The following is a 16,255-nucleotide window of genomic DNA, read 5'->3' on the forward strand; positions in this document are numbered from 1 at the left end:
GGACATCTGGAGAGCCACAGTGTGTTGGCAGGGGCTCATGGGAATTGTAGTCCATGGATATCTGGAGACCCACAGTTTGGCCACCCCCAACCCTATAGCAACGGTTCTCAACCTTCCTAATGTCGCGACCCTTTAATACAGTTCCTCATGTTGTGGTGACCCCCAGCCATAAAATTAGGCAAGTGTTCTTTCACAGAAATTAAACCAAAACTGACCAATGGCGTGAAGCTCCATTGTTCATGATGGTATATAAATTGTTTTTTTCCCCCCAGGGTTTCTCAATTCAGTTCTGCCTCTTGTCCCACCATGCTGATCTCGCTCTTTTATGCTGCTTCAGACAGACGAACGCTCTTATCTCGATCTACCCTGCAAGGCTGTTCTGTGGATGGCGACCCCCCCCTCCCAGGCCAAGCTGCTTTACCTGCCGCGACCCCTGTGACATGGTCATTTGACCCCCAAAGGGGTCCCGACCCCCAGGTTGAGAACCACTGTGCTACAGAGTCATTGTAAGTCAGCTGCAACCTTACAGTAAAGCATACACACAAAAACTAGAGAGTGGCCAGATTAATTTGAAAATTACAAGGAAGAAGAAGAAGAGCTGGTTCTTATATGCCGCTTTTCCCTACCCGAAGGAGGCTCAAAGCGCCTTACAGTCGCCTTCCCTTTCCTCTCCCCACAACAGACACCCTGTGGGGTGGGTGAGGCTGAGAGAGCCCTGATATCACTGCTCGGTCAGAACAGCTTTCTCAGTGCCATGGCGAGCCCAAGGTCACCCAGCTGGCTGCATGTGGGAGAGCGCAGAATTGAACCTGGCATGCCAGATTAGAAGTCCGCACTCCTAACCACTACACCAAACTGGCAAAGAGGAGTTAGGAGTCAATTGGACTTCCTGAAGCAGCTGAAGGGGCCCAAAGCAGGCGAAATGACATCAGGGCTGACCCAGTGAGCGAGTGAGCAGTACGGACTCTCTAAAAATTGACACAATGAAGGATTCCGACACAGGTGGTGCATTTATTACAAGTGGTCCGAGGCTAGAAGAAAGCCCATACCTGCATGTTCTCTTCGGCAACAGGCAGATTTTTGAAACACTGGAGGAACTGAGCCACGTAGGTCATGATGGATTTTTCATCCGGGCTGATGACATCGACATCTGTGGAAAGACCAGAAGCTGTTAAAAGAGTGGCCCTCCGCAGGTCTACGCAGGACCCTGTTCAAGTCCCAGGAAAGTGTTCGTGGCGGGGGGTTCCCAACATGGTGCCCACTGAGACCTTTTCTGGGTGGGAGGGCGGGACCACATAGGGCTTTTTGCCTAATGAGGCTTCTGACTGACTGCTGGAGATTTGATTGGCTGTGCAAATTCTTTTAATTGATGTTGCCTTGGCAAAGATCTACACTCTGCTACTGAAGGTAAATCATGGCAATCTTCTTGTGGTTGGCTCTGTCTCTTGCAGCAGCCACGCTGTTACTGCCATTTTTGTGGTTGCATCCGCCATGCTGAGTCACACTTCCAACTGTGCCAGCCGAATTGAAAAGGATGGGGACCCCTGATTTAGGGGACAGTAGTACAGCTGTGGCTCTAGGCTGGAAAATTATAGTGGATCTCTCGACTGCAGGACTAGACGGACCTTCACTTGTCTGATTCAGCAGGGCTTAAGTTCTTGTGAAGGCCTCAGCCTCTCTGCCTTCTTGTTGGCCCTCCAGAGGAACAGGTTGACCACAGTGTAAGACAGGATGCTGGACTGGATGGACCCCTGGTCTGACCCAGCAGGGCTCTTCTGATGTTCTTAGGAAGGCCTCGGCCTCTCTGCCCTGTTGCTGGCCCTCCAGAGGAACTGGCTGGCCCCTGTGTGAGACAGGAGGCTGGACTGGATGGACCCCTGGTCTGACCCAGCAGGGCTCTCCTGATGTCCTTAGGAAGGCCTCGGCCTCTCTGCCCTGTTGCTGGCCCTCCAGAGGAACTGGCTGGCCCCTGTGTGAGACAGGAGGCTGGACTGGATGGACCCCTGGTCTGACCCAGCAGGGCTCTTCTGGTGTTCTTAGGAAGGCCTCAACCTCTCTGCCCTGTTGCTGGCCCTCCAGGGTAACTGGCTGGCCCCTGTGTGAGACAGGAGGCTGGACTAGAGGGACCCCTGGTCTGACTCAGCAGGGTTCTTGTACTTCTGCTGCACCACAAATTTGTACAGCAGCTCTACAGTACTGGCTGTCTGCTGTGTATGACTGCAATCGGATTAATTAGCAATAAGCAATGAAGCCCAAGCTCTCAAAGCCAAAATTCATCGTCAGTTATTTCTGAACAGGTTCCTAAACAGAGCGCTACAATCGAGGCTGCTTTGCAGCGGTTTCCGAGTAGGAAGATGTACCTTCAGGCTCAAGCAGCCTGGGAATCTGCAGCTCCTTCTCTGCGATCTGGAAGGCGTCCTTCAGGTTCTCCTTGTTGGATCGGCCTCTGGCCTTTTCCATGTCCACCAAGTCCGGCCGCAGGGCATGAATGACAGCTAAGAAAGCCAATCCGTTCCGCCAACTGGATTTGAAGTCAGCAATGCTGATCGACCCATACCTGTGTCCCGAAAGCCAAGAAAAAGCCAACAGTGAAATGCATACAGCAAAAGGGATTTTACATCCTACTTGCTTTAGGATGCTCTCGGCTGATCCTGCATAGAGCAGGGGGTTGGACTAGATGGCCTGTATGGCCCCTTCCAACTCTATGATTCTGTGATTCCCACTCTTCCACATGAAACCTGCTTAGGTGCAAAGTCATGTCCAACCCATCGCGACCCCATGGACAATGATCCTCCAGGCCTTCCTGTGATTCTATGATCCTGCATTGAGCAGGGGGTGGGACTAGATGGCCTGTATGGCCCCTTCCAACTCTATGATTCTATGATTCTATGATCCTGCGTTGAGCAGGGGGTGGGACTAGATGGCCTGTATGGCCCCTTCCAACTCTATGATTCTATGATCCTGCGTTGAGCAGGGGGTGGGACTAGATGGCCTGTATGGCTCCTTCCAACTCTATGATTCTATGATTCTAAAAACACTCGTATCAGCCATACAAACATGGATCTCGTCTTCCCAGTCTGCACCAAGATCCACCTTTCTGCCTTGACATAATTCCATCAATCTCCTATACGTGGTGAAAAGGTTTATTTTCACATTTATTGTTAACTCTTCACTGGAAAATGCTGCCAAGGCGATTGTAAGCCGCTTTGAGACTCCCTCAGGCAGTGAAACACAATGGCCTAATTTAGGGCTAATTTAAGAAGCTAAAATGACCTAACTCAGTACAGCTATATTTCAAGAAACTTCTGGGAGAGTTTTGTTTCCTAGATAATGCAGCCGGGCCTGCAAACATTCCTATGAGTCAGAGGGAATTGCTGATAAAACAGCTACATAAAAACTGCCAATATGCCAGGAGGAGAACCAGGCCAAGGCGTGGGCACACACCAGCTGTACTCGGTGATCTCACTCGTTCGAAATGTGAGGGTTTACTGACAGAGCAGCCGACGCTGGTCTCGCAACAAAATGAAGGGCAGGAGTCACTTGCCCTGATAGGACTTCTTTTTCTTCCGTCACCTTGGGAGAAAACCAACCACTGAAAAAAGTAATTGCTTCAGAGAAAGAAAGCCACCAGAAATCCTTGGAAGGAAAAAGCCTTTGCTGCCATGGACAATGCAAGTGGAGAGGTTCTCTCACTTAACAGTCATAAGAACTTAAGATAAGCCATGTTGGATCAGACCAAGGGCCCATCCAGTCCAACATTCTTATGTCCCACAGTGGCCAAAACCCAGAGGCCATCAGGAGGTCCACCATAACAACATAAGAGAAGCCATGTTGGAACAAGCCAATGGACCATCCAGTCCAACACTCTGTGTCACACAGCGGCCAAAACCCAGGGGCCATCAGAAGGTCCACCATAACAACATAAGAGAAGCCATGTTGGATTAAGCCAATGGACCATACAGTCGAACACTCTGTGTCACACAGTGGCCAAAGCCCAGGGGCCATCAGAAGGTCCACCATAACAACATAAGAGAAGCCATGTTGGATCAAGCCAATGGCCCATCCAGTCCAACGTTCTGTGGGACTGGATGGGCCATTGGATTGGATGAGACTAGGGGTCCATCCAGTTCAACACCCAGGTGCTATCAGGAAGTCTATCAGAAATCTTCCAGAACGCCAAAGTTCTCCTGCTCTGGCACTTCAAAGAATACAGAGCATCACTGCTCCAGACATAAGACAGTTGATACAGACAGTTGATACAGTTTGTGAACTAGAAGCTCCGTGGCCGTTACGGGGGATCAGGTTTGATGGCTTCAGGCGGCTCTCTTTATCCGAAGTGGACAAATTGCTAGGGTCAGTGAGGGCGACCACTTGCCCCCTTGATCCCTGTCCGTCGTGGTTGCTTAAGACCAGCGACCCACGGATAGGTGCTCCCCTGAGGGAGATTATAAACCTCTCCCTTACATCGGGAGAATTCCCTCAGCGGCTCAAGGAGGCAGTGGTTCGCCCTCTTCTGAAAAAACCATCGCTGAATCCGCGGGACCCCGCCAGCTACCGCCCGGTATCGCATCTTGCATTCCTGGGCAAGGTGGTTGAGAGGGCCGCCGCGGACCAGCTCCTAGCATTTTTGGAGGAAACTTCGGCCCTTGATCCATACCAGTCTGGCTTCCGTCCTGGCCATGGGGTGGAGACCGTGCTGGTCGCCCTGACAGATGATCTCCGGCGCCAGCTAGACCGGGGCGGGTCGGCCATTCTCGTGCTATTAGACCTGTCAGCCGCATTTGATGTGGTTGACCACGAGCTCTTGGTTCACCGCCTCGCTGATACTGGGATTGGAAGGGTGGCCCTTAAATGGCTATCCTCCTTTCTAGAGAACAGGTCACAGAGGGTCGCTGTGGGGGAGGAGTTATCCGACTCCTTTGCACTCCCATGTGGGGTGCCACAGGGAGCGGTGCTCTCCCCCACGTTATTTAACATCTATATGCGTCCCCTGGCTCAGCTGGTACGGAGTTATGGGCTTGGGTGTCATCAGTACGCTGATGATACCCAGCTCTATCTCTTGATGGATGGCCGGCCAGATCTCCCCCCAGAAAAATTCGCCAGTTGTTTGGAAGCAGTGGCTGGATGGATCAGGAGGAGCCGCCTGAGACTCAACCCCTCCAAGACGGAGGTCCTTTGGCTAGGCCGAAGGGAGCAGGAACAGGAAGCGCGTCTTCCCTGCCTGGACGGGGTACAATTGTCATCTGTGCCCCAAGCCAGGAATTTGGGAGTGATTCTGGATACCTCACTTTCCATGGAGGCCCAGGTCACTAAGGTAGCTCGGACGGCGTTTCTCCATCTACGCCAAGCTCGGCTACTAGCACCCTACCTGCCCCCGGAACACCTGGCCACTGTGATCCATGCAACGGTTACTTCTAGATTAGACTTCTGTAACTCGCTCTACGCGGGCCTACCCTTGTCTCTAACCCAGAAGTTACAGCTGGTACAGAATGCAGCTGCACGGGTCCTCACTAAATCATCTTGGAGGTGCCATGTTCAGCCTCTGCTGAAGCAGCTGCACTGGTTGCCAGTTTGTTTCCGGATTAGGTTCAAGGTTTTGGTATTAACCTTCAAGACTATACGCGGCTTGGGTCCTGCATACTTGAGGGACCGCCTATCTCCTTATGCCCCCCGCAGGGTACTTCGCTCTGCGGGTAAGAATCTGCTGATGATCCCAGGACCCCGGGAGGCACGCCTGGCCTCGACAAGGGCCAGGGCCTTTTCGGTCCTGGCCCCTACCTGGTGGAACGAGCTCCCTGAAGAGCTGCGGGCCCTGTCGGAGCTCTCTGAGTTCCGCAGAGCCTGCAAAACGGAGCTCTTCCGCCAGGCGTTTGTCTAAGGCCGGGTGATGGCCCGGGGCTAAGATCGGACCCCTCTCCCCGGAGGGGGGAGGCCAGTACTAGACTGACCTGGTTCCCCAGATTGTTCCACCCTATGCCCAATTATCCATCCGTTCCCTTCTGCTCATCCAGTGGGCCTGTACGGGAATAGTTTTTTAATCGCCATCATTGTGACTCAGTTATTATTTTAATGGGGTTTTAATGGGGAATTTTAATGGTTAATATATTGTATTTGTATTAAAACATTGTGAACCGCCGCGAGCCGGTTTCCGAGAGCTGCGGTCATACAAATCAAATAAATAAATAAATAATAAATAAATAACAGTAAGAGGCTTCCTACACAGCAGGCCTGAAGGGAAGGGGGGTGGAATCCTGAACAAGGGCATCAATTGGCCCTCAGGGGGAGAATTCCACCAAAAAGAGGCTTTAGAATAGGGGCAGTCCAACTGCGGCCCTCCAGATGTCCATGGACTACAGTTCCCATGAGCTCCTGCCAGCAAATGCTGGCAGGGGCTCATGGGAATTGTAGTTCATGGACATCTGGAGGGCCACAGTTTGACTACCCCTGCTTTAGAACCTTCAGCATGTGGTCAGAAATACAGAAGTATATTCTAAGATGGTTCTACTCTGAACTGAAATTGTCGTGCATGATCTGTTTTCTCAAGGACATTGTGTGTTCATGGCTTTTGAAAGAAGTTTATTTATGCTACATGTAATATCAGAATGTTATTTGTTTGATTTTCTGCTTCTGGATTTTGTATACATTTGACACATTCTACGTGTTATAAATTTAATATGGATATCGGCTGCTGAGGAGGTCATAAAAAAAAACAAAACAGTTCCACCGGAGTGGTCTACAGCCATTGTTTTAAATAAAAAGGAACATCTACCACAGCTACATTTGGAGCCTCAACTCAGTGTCTTGTGTCTTGGTTTGATTATCCTACAACTGAGGGGTCAACAGTTTCTCAGCCTCCTGGTGAGCCCTGGAGATTTCTCAAGCGCTTCTTTGTGAGCTGACCGAGAAACGTGTCATCTGTCCTAAAGCTGAGTGGAAAAATTCAGGAGGGTGCCTTTATCTTCCTCCCAGGCTGTGAGGAAAACAGGACATTGGATGGCTGACCTTAGGTTTGATCCACTGGGGCTCTTCTGAAAAGCACAGGCTGCCATTTAGTCCCACCCCCTGCTCAATGCAGGATCAGCCTCAAGCATCCAGGAGAAGGATCTGTCCAGCCGCTGCTTGAAGACGGCCAGTGAGGAGGAGCTCCCCACCACCTTAGGCAGCCCCTTCCCCTGCTGAACTAGACTCCTAGAATCCTAGAGTGGGAAGGGGCCATCCAGGCCATCTAGTCCCACCCCCTGCTCAAGGCAGGATCAGCCTCAAGCATCCAGGAGAAGCATCTGTCCAGCCGCTGCTTGAAGACGGCCAGTGAGGGGGAGCTCCCCACCTCCTTAGGCAGCCCCTTCCACTGCTGAACTAGACTCCTAGAATCCTGGAGTGGGAAGGGGCCATGCAGGCCATCTAGTCCCACCCCCTGCTCAGTGCAGGATCAGCCTCAAGCATCCAGGAGAAGGATCTGTCCAGCCGCTGCTTGAAGACCACCAGTGAGGGGGAGCTCCCCACCTCCTTAGGCAGCCCCTTCCACGGATGAACTACTCTGATGGTGAATAGTGTGCAAGGAAGAGAAGAAGACCACCCCGAAGAGGGCAGCCAGAAAGCAATTAGAAAACCATTAGATCAGACAGGGAGGACAGTTCCTTCTCTCCTGTTAAGTGTCATTCCTGTTGAGCCTCCAGACTGCTACACTTAGGGCAGGCCCACTACAGACGAAGGCAAGAGACGCCCTTATTAAGCACTGCATGGTTACATACGTGGCACATTGCTCCTTGGCCCACAACAGCAGGGCCTTCTTGGCTGACATCTTCCACTGTGCCTTCGCTTTGGTGCTTTTCTTAGCCGGGGGGCTCGCGGTGGGCGACGATCCAACGGCGCCTGCATTGTCCGTAGAGGGACGGTTGTGACCGCACGCCAGAGTCCGAGCTAGCTCTTCAATCTAGCAAAGAAGAATTCAGAAAAAGAGAAAACCTTGACTCCGAAGCCTTTGCTAAGGATGAATGAGTTTCAAACATAGGCAGGTGTCTAGGAAGGGCTGGGCCAGTACTTGGCTCTTGCAACTCTTTCTTGCAAGCCCAGGGAAGTGCCGATTGCCACTTCGGAGTCGGGAAGAGAATTTCCTCCAGGCTAGACCTGTCAGGGATCCCCGTTTTCGGGTGGGGAGGGGGCCTTCGTCTGGGCATGGAATTGGGATCACTGTGGCGGGGAGGTAGTTATGAGTTTCCTGCATTCTGCAGGGGGTTGACAACCCTGGAGGTCCCTCCCAACACCATGATTCTATGTAGATTTGGGGTGGTATAATCTCCACTCATTGGGAAAATCTCCTTTGAAAAACTCTCCGCATCTAGGCTGGACTTCTTCGCAGCATGCTACTTTTGCATACTGGTGGTCCTTTTTGCAAGGGCCGTGATGATATGAACAACTTCCACTGCTAGATTCAAGTCTGGCATCTCAGAGACCAACAAGATTTTCCAGGTAGGAGCTTCCGAGAGTCAAAGCTCTTTTTGACAGACAGAAAAAGGACATTGGCTCTTGAAAGGTTATACTCTGAAAAGATTCGACTCAAAATCATAGAGTTGGATGGGACTTTCAGAGTCTTCTAGTACAACCTGCTGCAGAATCCAAAAAATTCTACCTGCCCACCCGGTATGACCCCAATACCATGCCAAGATGACCCCCCGCCCCAAAAAATAAAACCCAGAATCCTTGGCCAGTCTAACCTGGAGGAAATTCACCTCCCAATCCTGAAGTAGCAGTGTCATATGGTATGAAGAAATAATAAATCTTCGGTATGAGAAAATAATAATAAATCATCATCATCATAAATTATAATAATAAAAATGTCATTATAACCCAACCTTCCCTCAAAGCTCAGGGCAGGTCACAATATTTTTAAAAACAATAGAACAATGTTATATTGACATATTTTTATTAAAAACATAATGGACCCCTTAAAATAGTCCTAATTGTTTCTCTTCTTATAGTGGGAGGGTTGATAGAGATCAAATATTCAGGTTCAGATATAATTTGGCTGCTGTTTTGGATAGGGAGGCCAGGATTCCAGCATTCTTTCCAGGCCAGGGGTAGTCAACCTGTGGTCCACCAGATGTTCATGGACTACAATTCCCATGAGGCCCTGCCAGCAAATGCTGGTAGGGGCTCGTGGGAATTGTAGTCCATGAACATCTGGAGGACCACAGGTTGACTACCCCTGTTCTAGGCCTCAGTCATAGGGCTGATGGAACAGCTCCTTCTAGCAAGCTCTGCAGAACTGTCCAAGGTCCTGCAGGACTCTCATATTAGCAGGGAGAATATTCCACCAGGTCGGGGCCAGGGCTGAGAAGGCCCTGGCCCTGGCTGAGGCCGAGCTGATATCTTTGGGGCTGGGGATCTGGTGTAGGTTTTGCTCTCTAGATCTCAAGTACTTCTGGAGGACATATGCTGCTTGCTTTGCTATGTGGGCCTTTCACCTACAATATTAACCTAGTACCAGGATGGGCGAAGGGTCACAGGGAGGGGAGAATGGCTAATAGAGTGAGTGCCTTTCAGATAGCTAAGGAATCATGCTAAGAGCAACTTGTATACAACTGGGGAACATTTAGACTGAAGCTAAGAGTCACTTTAACTTTACATATCTGATACACAGACTGGCACCATAGTTATGAATGTAATCACGATGGCTATGTTTTAATGCAGTGGTCCCCAACCTGCGGGCCGCAGCCCGGTGCCGGGCCGCAAAAGCCATGGCGCCGGGCCGCGGCTCCCTCTCCCCGCCCCCCCACCCGCAGTAAAAAACTTCTTACTGCAGGGAAGCTTCTTACTGCAGGAGGGCGGGGAGAGGGAATCAGGGCCGGGCTGTGCCCGTGCGGGCTGCGCCCGTGCGGGCCGCGCCCGTGGGTGCGGCCCGATCCACGGGCGCGGCCCGCGCGTGCGGCCCAATCCGCGGGCGCAGCCCGATGCCCTGCCGGTCCCCAGCCTCATAAAGGTTGGGGACCACTGTTTTAATGTAAACATGGAGGCTGAATGCTGACCTGGGGGCCCTCGCTATGTCAGAGGATGAGATCAAGGTTCCAGGGCTACCCTGGAGATTTTGGGGGTGTTCCTGGGCATGGAATGATGGAGTGGAATGATGGCATTGGTCCAGGGGATGCAGGCAGACTCTGAAATAAAGGTATATCATCCTGTATAGCCCTTTGAACTTGGCACTGATTCTTTTGAGACCCTAGTCCCCTGGGCCTGTTTTTCTCTCAATCAAAGACCTTTATTGGCATAGAGACTGTTTTTCTATGCAGCAGTTTGGTGCGGTTTGGGGGTAATGTCACGCTAGGCAAAAGACCCTGTCCTTTTAACATTAGGGGCCCTGAATAATCCAGGGCTTTAAACTAGCCTTTCTAAACTTTTTTACTGTTGAGAAAGCCCTGAAACATTATTCAGGCTTTTAGAAACCCCAGGAGTGGTGCAATCATGCAGAATATGGCTGGAAAGCAGAGCTGTGGACAAGACCACCCAGGGCCCCTCCCCTTCCCACCCACTCCAGGCCCATCATGGACCATTTTGGGAAGGGGGGGGTTGGTCAACATGCCCATAGATGGTCATACCACCTGTTTAATGTTTATCAAATTGAAAATATGTATATAAAGATTAATTAAGTCCCACCCATCCTGGAAACACTTCCAAAACTGTCAGGAAAGCCCAGGGTTTCACAAAGCCCTGCTTGAGAAAGCCTGCCTTAAACTGTAGTTTTACAATGAATGATGCACTTTCAAACAACTTGCAAAATCCATGTGCCAAAGCTCCCTCAAGTGTGCCAAAAACAGATTGAAAGTGCATTAATCACTATATGTGCAAATGTATTTTGTTTGTGTCTCCAGACAGTTCTGACCTGCAGCAATTCAGGGAGTATCTGAGGCTAAATCAGAGGGGGGGGGGAGAAACACTGCACAGGTAGAAATGCATGAAAATGTTTCCAGCCATGGACATGTTCCGATGGATCCAAGCCTTGACACCTTTCCCAAATGGAAGCATTGAAAGACTCACATGGAAATGCAGTATGATGGTCCAAATGAGGCCCAGCACGATGGATGGGTTCCCTTCAATGATATCGGCAACGTGAATGTTGATGAGCTTGATCTGGGCAGAGAAAGATTTTGGCCGGTGAAAAAAAAAATGGATGAAACCCATCATTGCCTCAAGAGGTCCTCCACAGAGGTCAGAGAAGAAGAAGCAGAAGAGGAGGAGGAGGAGGAGCAGGAGAGGAGAGGAGGAGGAGGAGAGGAGCAGGAGGAGGAGAGGAGAAGAAGAGGAGCAGTAGCAGGAGGAGAAGAAATAGAAGAGGACGAGGAGAGGAGAAGAAAAAGAGGACGAGGAGGAAGAAGAGGATGGGAAGAAAAAGAAGAGGAGGAGCAGGAGGAGAAGAAAAAGAACAGTAAGAGGAGAAGAAGGGAAGGAAGAAGAAAAGGAGAAAAAGAGGAAGAGGAGAAAAGAAAGAGGAGGAGCAGGAGGAAAATAAAAAGAACAGGAAGAGGAAAAAAAGAAAAGTAGGAGGAGGAGGAGGAAGAGGAGAGAAGAAAAAGAGCTGGGTTTTATACCACACTTTTCACTACCCAGAGTCCCACAGTGGCTTAATAATCCCTTACCCTTCCTCTCCCCACAACACCCCTGTGAGATGGTGGGACTGAGAGAGCTCTGAGAGAACTGTTCTATGAGAACAGCTGTAAGAAAACTGTGACTAGCCCAAGGTTACCCGGCTGGCAGCATGTGGAGGAGTGGAGACTCAACCCCGGTTCTCCAGATTAGAGTCTGCCGCTCTTAGCCACTACACCATGCTGGCTCATAACATAACATTGTTAGAGTCCCAGTTCATTGCTTTTTCACGGTCACGCTGGTGGCAGATTACAATTAAAAACCACAGCAGCCCTGAGACTGGTATTTTGCTTCTGATAGTGTTTTTTCTTTAATTGCCACTGGCAGTAAGAGTACACAAAGAATGATGTTCTACAGGTCTGGCTGAAAACCACCCTGGCACCCTACATGGCACACGGACATCGGCACATAAACCAAAAGCCATCCGTGTCGAAACTGAGGTTGAGAGGGGACATGATAGACCTCTTTAAGTATTTGAAAGGTTGTCACTTAGAGCAGGGTTAGTCAACCTGCGGTCCTCCAGATGTTCATGGAGTACAATTCCCATGAGCCCCTGCCAGCAAACACTGGGAGGGGCTCATGGGAATTGTACTCCATGAACATCTGGAGGACCACAGGTTGGCTACCCCTGACTTAGAGGAGGGCAGGATGCTGTTTCCGTTGGCTGCAGAGGAGAGGACGCGCAGTAATGGGTTTAAACTACAAGTACAACGATATAGGCTAGATATCAGGAAAACATTTTCACAGTCAGAGAAGTTCAGCAGTGGAATAGGCTGCCTAAGGAGGTGGTGAGCTCCCCCTCACTGGAAGTCTTCAAGCAAAGGTTGGATACACACTTTTCTTGGATGCTTTAGGATGCTTAGGGCTGATCCTGCGTTGAGCAGGGGGTTGGACTAGATGGCCTGTATGGCCCCTTCCAACTCTATGATTCTATGCAATAATACTGACCGATCTGTTCTTCAAGAAACGCAGGGCATTTTCAACATTGCTTCTGCACTGGAAAGGGTTGGATCCTCTCTCCCGCGGCTGTGAATAAGAATCGGAGTTACCATTTGAATCAGGATCAGAAGAACACGCTGCCCGGTGAGATCAGGGCCCCGCAGGATATGAAGCAGTTCCCCAGGGCTTGTAAGACAGAGCTCTGCCTCCAGGCCTATGGCTCTGAGGGACATCATAATCCCCCCCCCCCGACCTTCTTGTCAATCACCTGGCCGATACTTACAGCTGTCAATCCTATATTTCAACTAAATCAGGAACAGACACATTGTTCCTGCCTTCCCCTCTGGTTTAATCGGGCACTCATATTGTTGTTGTTGTTGTTAGGTGCGAAGTCGTGTCCGATCCATTGTGACCCCATGGACAAGGATCCTCCAGGCCTTCCTGTCCTCTACCTTTCCCCGGAGTCCATTTAAATTTGCACCTACTGCTTCAGTAACTCCATCCAGCCACCTCATTCTCTGTCGTCCCCTTCTTCTTTTGCCCTCGATCGCTCCCAGCATTCGGCTCTTCTCCAGGGAGTCCTTCCTTCTCATGAGGTGACCAAAGTATTTGAGTTTCATCTTCAGGATCCGGCCTTCTAAGGAGCAGTCAGGGCTGATCTCCTCTAGGACTGACCGGTTTGTTCGCCTTGCAGTCCAAGGGACTCGCAAAAGTCTTCTCCAGCACCAGAGTTCAAAAGCCTCAATTCTTTGACGCTCGGCCTTCCTTATGGTCCAACTTTCGCAGCCATGAAGCAGAAGTAGATGTTCTTCTGGAACTCCCTAGCTTTCTCATATTGTAGGGAAGCCTTTCTCAACTTTTAACCATTGAGAAATCCCTGAAGCATTCTTCAGGCTTTGGGAAACACCAGATGGGGCATCTTCATGCAGAATATGGTTGGGAAGCAGAGCTGTGGACACGCTCACCCAGGACCCCTCCCCTTCCCCACCCCCTCCAGGCCCATCATTGGCCACTGGGGAAAAAGGTTGATATGATCATATATGGTCACATCATCTGATAATTAATTTTTTTAATATATATTAAAAAAATTGTTTAACATTTAACTCCCACCGATTCAGGAAACCCTTCCAGGCCTGCCAGGAAACCCCAGGGTTTCACGAAACCCTGGTTGAGAAAGCCTGGTATAATCAGTTGTATTTTTAGGAACATATTTTCATAGGCAACCATGAATAGGATTTTATCAACAATATGTTTTTAAACCCCGTTGGAACCCGCCCTGGGATTTTTGGGAAGGGCAAACTAAAAATAAATAAAAATTTAAAATTAAGTACTACGGTTAATAGGAGAGATGAAGATGGCTTTCATTTCCTTGCCTGCTGTGAGTGTTTTAGTTAACTGGATGCCAAAATCATGCGGAAATCTGATTACTGTCACCACAAAACAGCAGGACATATTTATTTATCCATTATATTTATAGGATGCCCTCCCCAAAGGCGGTTTACATGAAGCAGAAATGATACAGATAATTCAGTTTTGTAACCATAATAAAGTGATAATGGCAAGCAATGTAATAGAATAACATGGAGAACATCAAATCAATGCATACTCAAAGCCCAGCCGGTTGGGCAGAACTGCAGTGGGTGCCATAGGAGGGAGGCTCAGTGGGAGGGCCCATGGGAAGTGGAGGTTCAGATCGACCTCAATCAAATGCCTGGCGGAGGAACTCCCTTTTGCAGGCGCTGTGGAACTGTTGAAGTTCATGAGATCATGAATTTCTTGTATCCTGAATCAGATCCCTAGTCTGTTCAGGGCAGTGAGGTCTCCTCACACTGGCAACCACTCTCCAGGTTCTGATCTCCGGCAGAGGTCTTGCACATCACCTGCTACCCGGTCCTTTTTTAATTGGAGTTGCCAGGGGATTGAACATGCTCTTCTACATGCCCAGCAGATGCTGTGTGAACTTAACCACAGCCTAATAAATACGAACACAGGAAGCTGCTTATACTAAGTCCGATCACTCGTCTATCCAGGTCAGTCTTTCCCATCCTCTCCTGCCTAGTCCCTTTAGCTGGAGATGCTGCGGATTGAACCTGGGACCTTCTGCATGCCAAGCAGAGGCTCTGCCACTGAGCTGTGGCCCCTCTCCATGGCTCTCCAGGGTCTCAGGTGGAAGTCTTTCCCATCACCTGCTGCCTGGTCCTTTTAGCTGGAGATGCCGGGGACTGAACCGGGGACCTTCTGCATGCCAAGCAGAGGCTGTTCCACTGATCTGTGGTCCCTCTCCATGGCTCTCCAGGGTCTCAGGCGGAAGTCTTTCCCATCCCCTGGTCCTTTTAGCTGGAGATGCCGGGGACTGAACCGGGGACCTTCTGCATGCCGAGCAGATGTTGTATCAGCTGAGCCACAGCCTCTCCACTAAGCAGTAAAAGTGTCCTAACAACAGGAGTGCTTGAATGGCAAGTTATATTTTAGTGCTAACTTTAATGTATATAGTCCAAGTATTTATGCGTTCTTTCGCTTCATAATTCTCTTACCAGTTGTTGTCCTGAAAGCACCTCCAGCAGATCCAAAAGAACATGTCCTTTCCCAACGTCTGCATACAAGTCCAAGATAGCAGAAGGAGGAGAATGCTGCAAAGCATTAATGTATATTTTTCATTAATACCGCTCATACTCCTCAAGAAGAGCCTCTTGTGGCGCAGAGTGGTAAGGCAGCGACATGCTATCTGAAGCTGTCTGACCATGAGGTTGGGAGTTCGATCCCAGCAGCCGGCTCAAGGTTGACTCAGCCTTCCATCCTTCCGAGGTCGGTAAAATGAGTACCCAGCTTGCTGGGGGTAAACGGTAATGACTGGGGAAGGCACTGGCAAACCACCCCGTATTGAGTCTGCCATGAAAACGCTAGAGGGCGTCACCCCAAGGGTCAGACATGACTCGGTGCTTGCACAGGGGATACCTTACTTGAGACCTTACTCCTCAAGAGCCTATTCCTACATTTCCCTCACTAGCATGGCAGAGATCTTCGGGAATCTCAAACTGAGGCTCCAGCAATCAGAGCAAGGTTCTTGAACAGCCGTTCCACTACAACAGGTTGACCACCATAACTGGATAGGAGGAGGTCCTAGCGCATTCGCTCTATTGCCCCCAAAACAAACAGGCCAATGGGTGGTACTGCAGCTTCTAGTTCAGCAATGGCCAGGTGATGAGGGGCCAATGGCATTCCACCTGGCTCTCTACAACCTCAAGCATTGGCCTATCTCCTCGAAAGTTCTGTGCTTGTTTCATTTGCTTCCCTTGTGGAAACCACAAAAAACGGAGCAATGCCAATTAGTTTGCCAGTCACCATGCTCATATGAGGGCAACGAAAATGGTGAGGGGTTTGGACAGCAAGATGTATGAGGAAAGGTAGAGGGAGCTTGTTCTATTTAGCCTGGAGAGGAGAGGACTATATGAAAGCCACCATCAACCGCTCTGAGCTTCAGGAGAGAGCGGTATATAAATGTAATAAATAAATAAGAACTTGAAGGGCTGTCACGCAGAGGATGGAGCAGAGTTGTTCTCTGTAGCCTGAAAGGGTCGGACCAGTACCAACGGGATGAAATTAATGCAAAAGAATTTTCAGGTTGGGAGTAGTGCAGTGGTAGTGCAATGGGCTGAGTAACTGCCCACCACCACCCTGC

General features: G+C 50.0%; 1 protein-coding gene across 4 annotated transcripts in view; it reads right to left on the minus strand.

Annotated features, from left to right (window-relative positions):
• The window catches only part of SYNE2 (spectrin repeat containing nuclear envelope protein 2), a 293,618-nt gene that overhangs the window by 246,215 nt on the left and 31,148 nt on the right, over window positions 1–16,255 (minus strand). For all 4 annotated transcript variants that reach the window (XM_077323895.1, XM_077323896.1, XM_077323893.1 and 1 more), the window contains 6 exons: window positions 15,111–15,206; window positions 12,586–12,663; window positions 11,032–11,124; window positions 7,752–7,933; window positions 2,361–2,557; window positions 1,050–1,150 (listed from right to left, as the gene is read on the minus strand). In XM_077323895.1, coding sequence (XP_077180010.1) covers window positions 1,050–1,150; window positions 2,361–2,557; window positions 7,752–7,933; window positions 11,032–11,124; window positions 12,586–12,663; window positions 15,111–15,206 — 747 coding nt within the window. The remainder of the gene's footprint in view (window positions 1–1,049; window positions 1,151–2,360; window positions 2,558–7,751; window positions 7,934–11,031; window positions 11,125–12,585; window positions 12,664–15,110; window positions 15,207–16,255) is intronic.

The sequence above is a fragment of the Paroedura picta genome, chromosome 2, assembly GCF_049243985.1.
Source record: "Paroedura picta isolate Pp20150507F chromosome 2, Ppicta_v3.0, whole genome shotgun sequence".
Taxonomy (NCBI): domain Eukaryota; kingdom Metazoa; phylum Chordata; class Lepidosauria; order Squamata; family Gekkonidae; genus Paroedura; species Paroedura picta.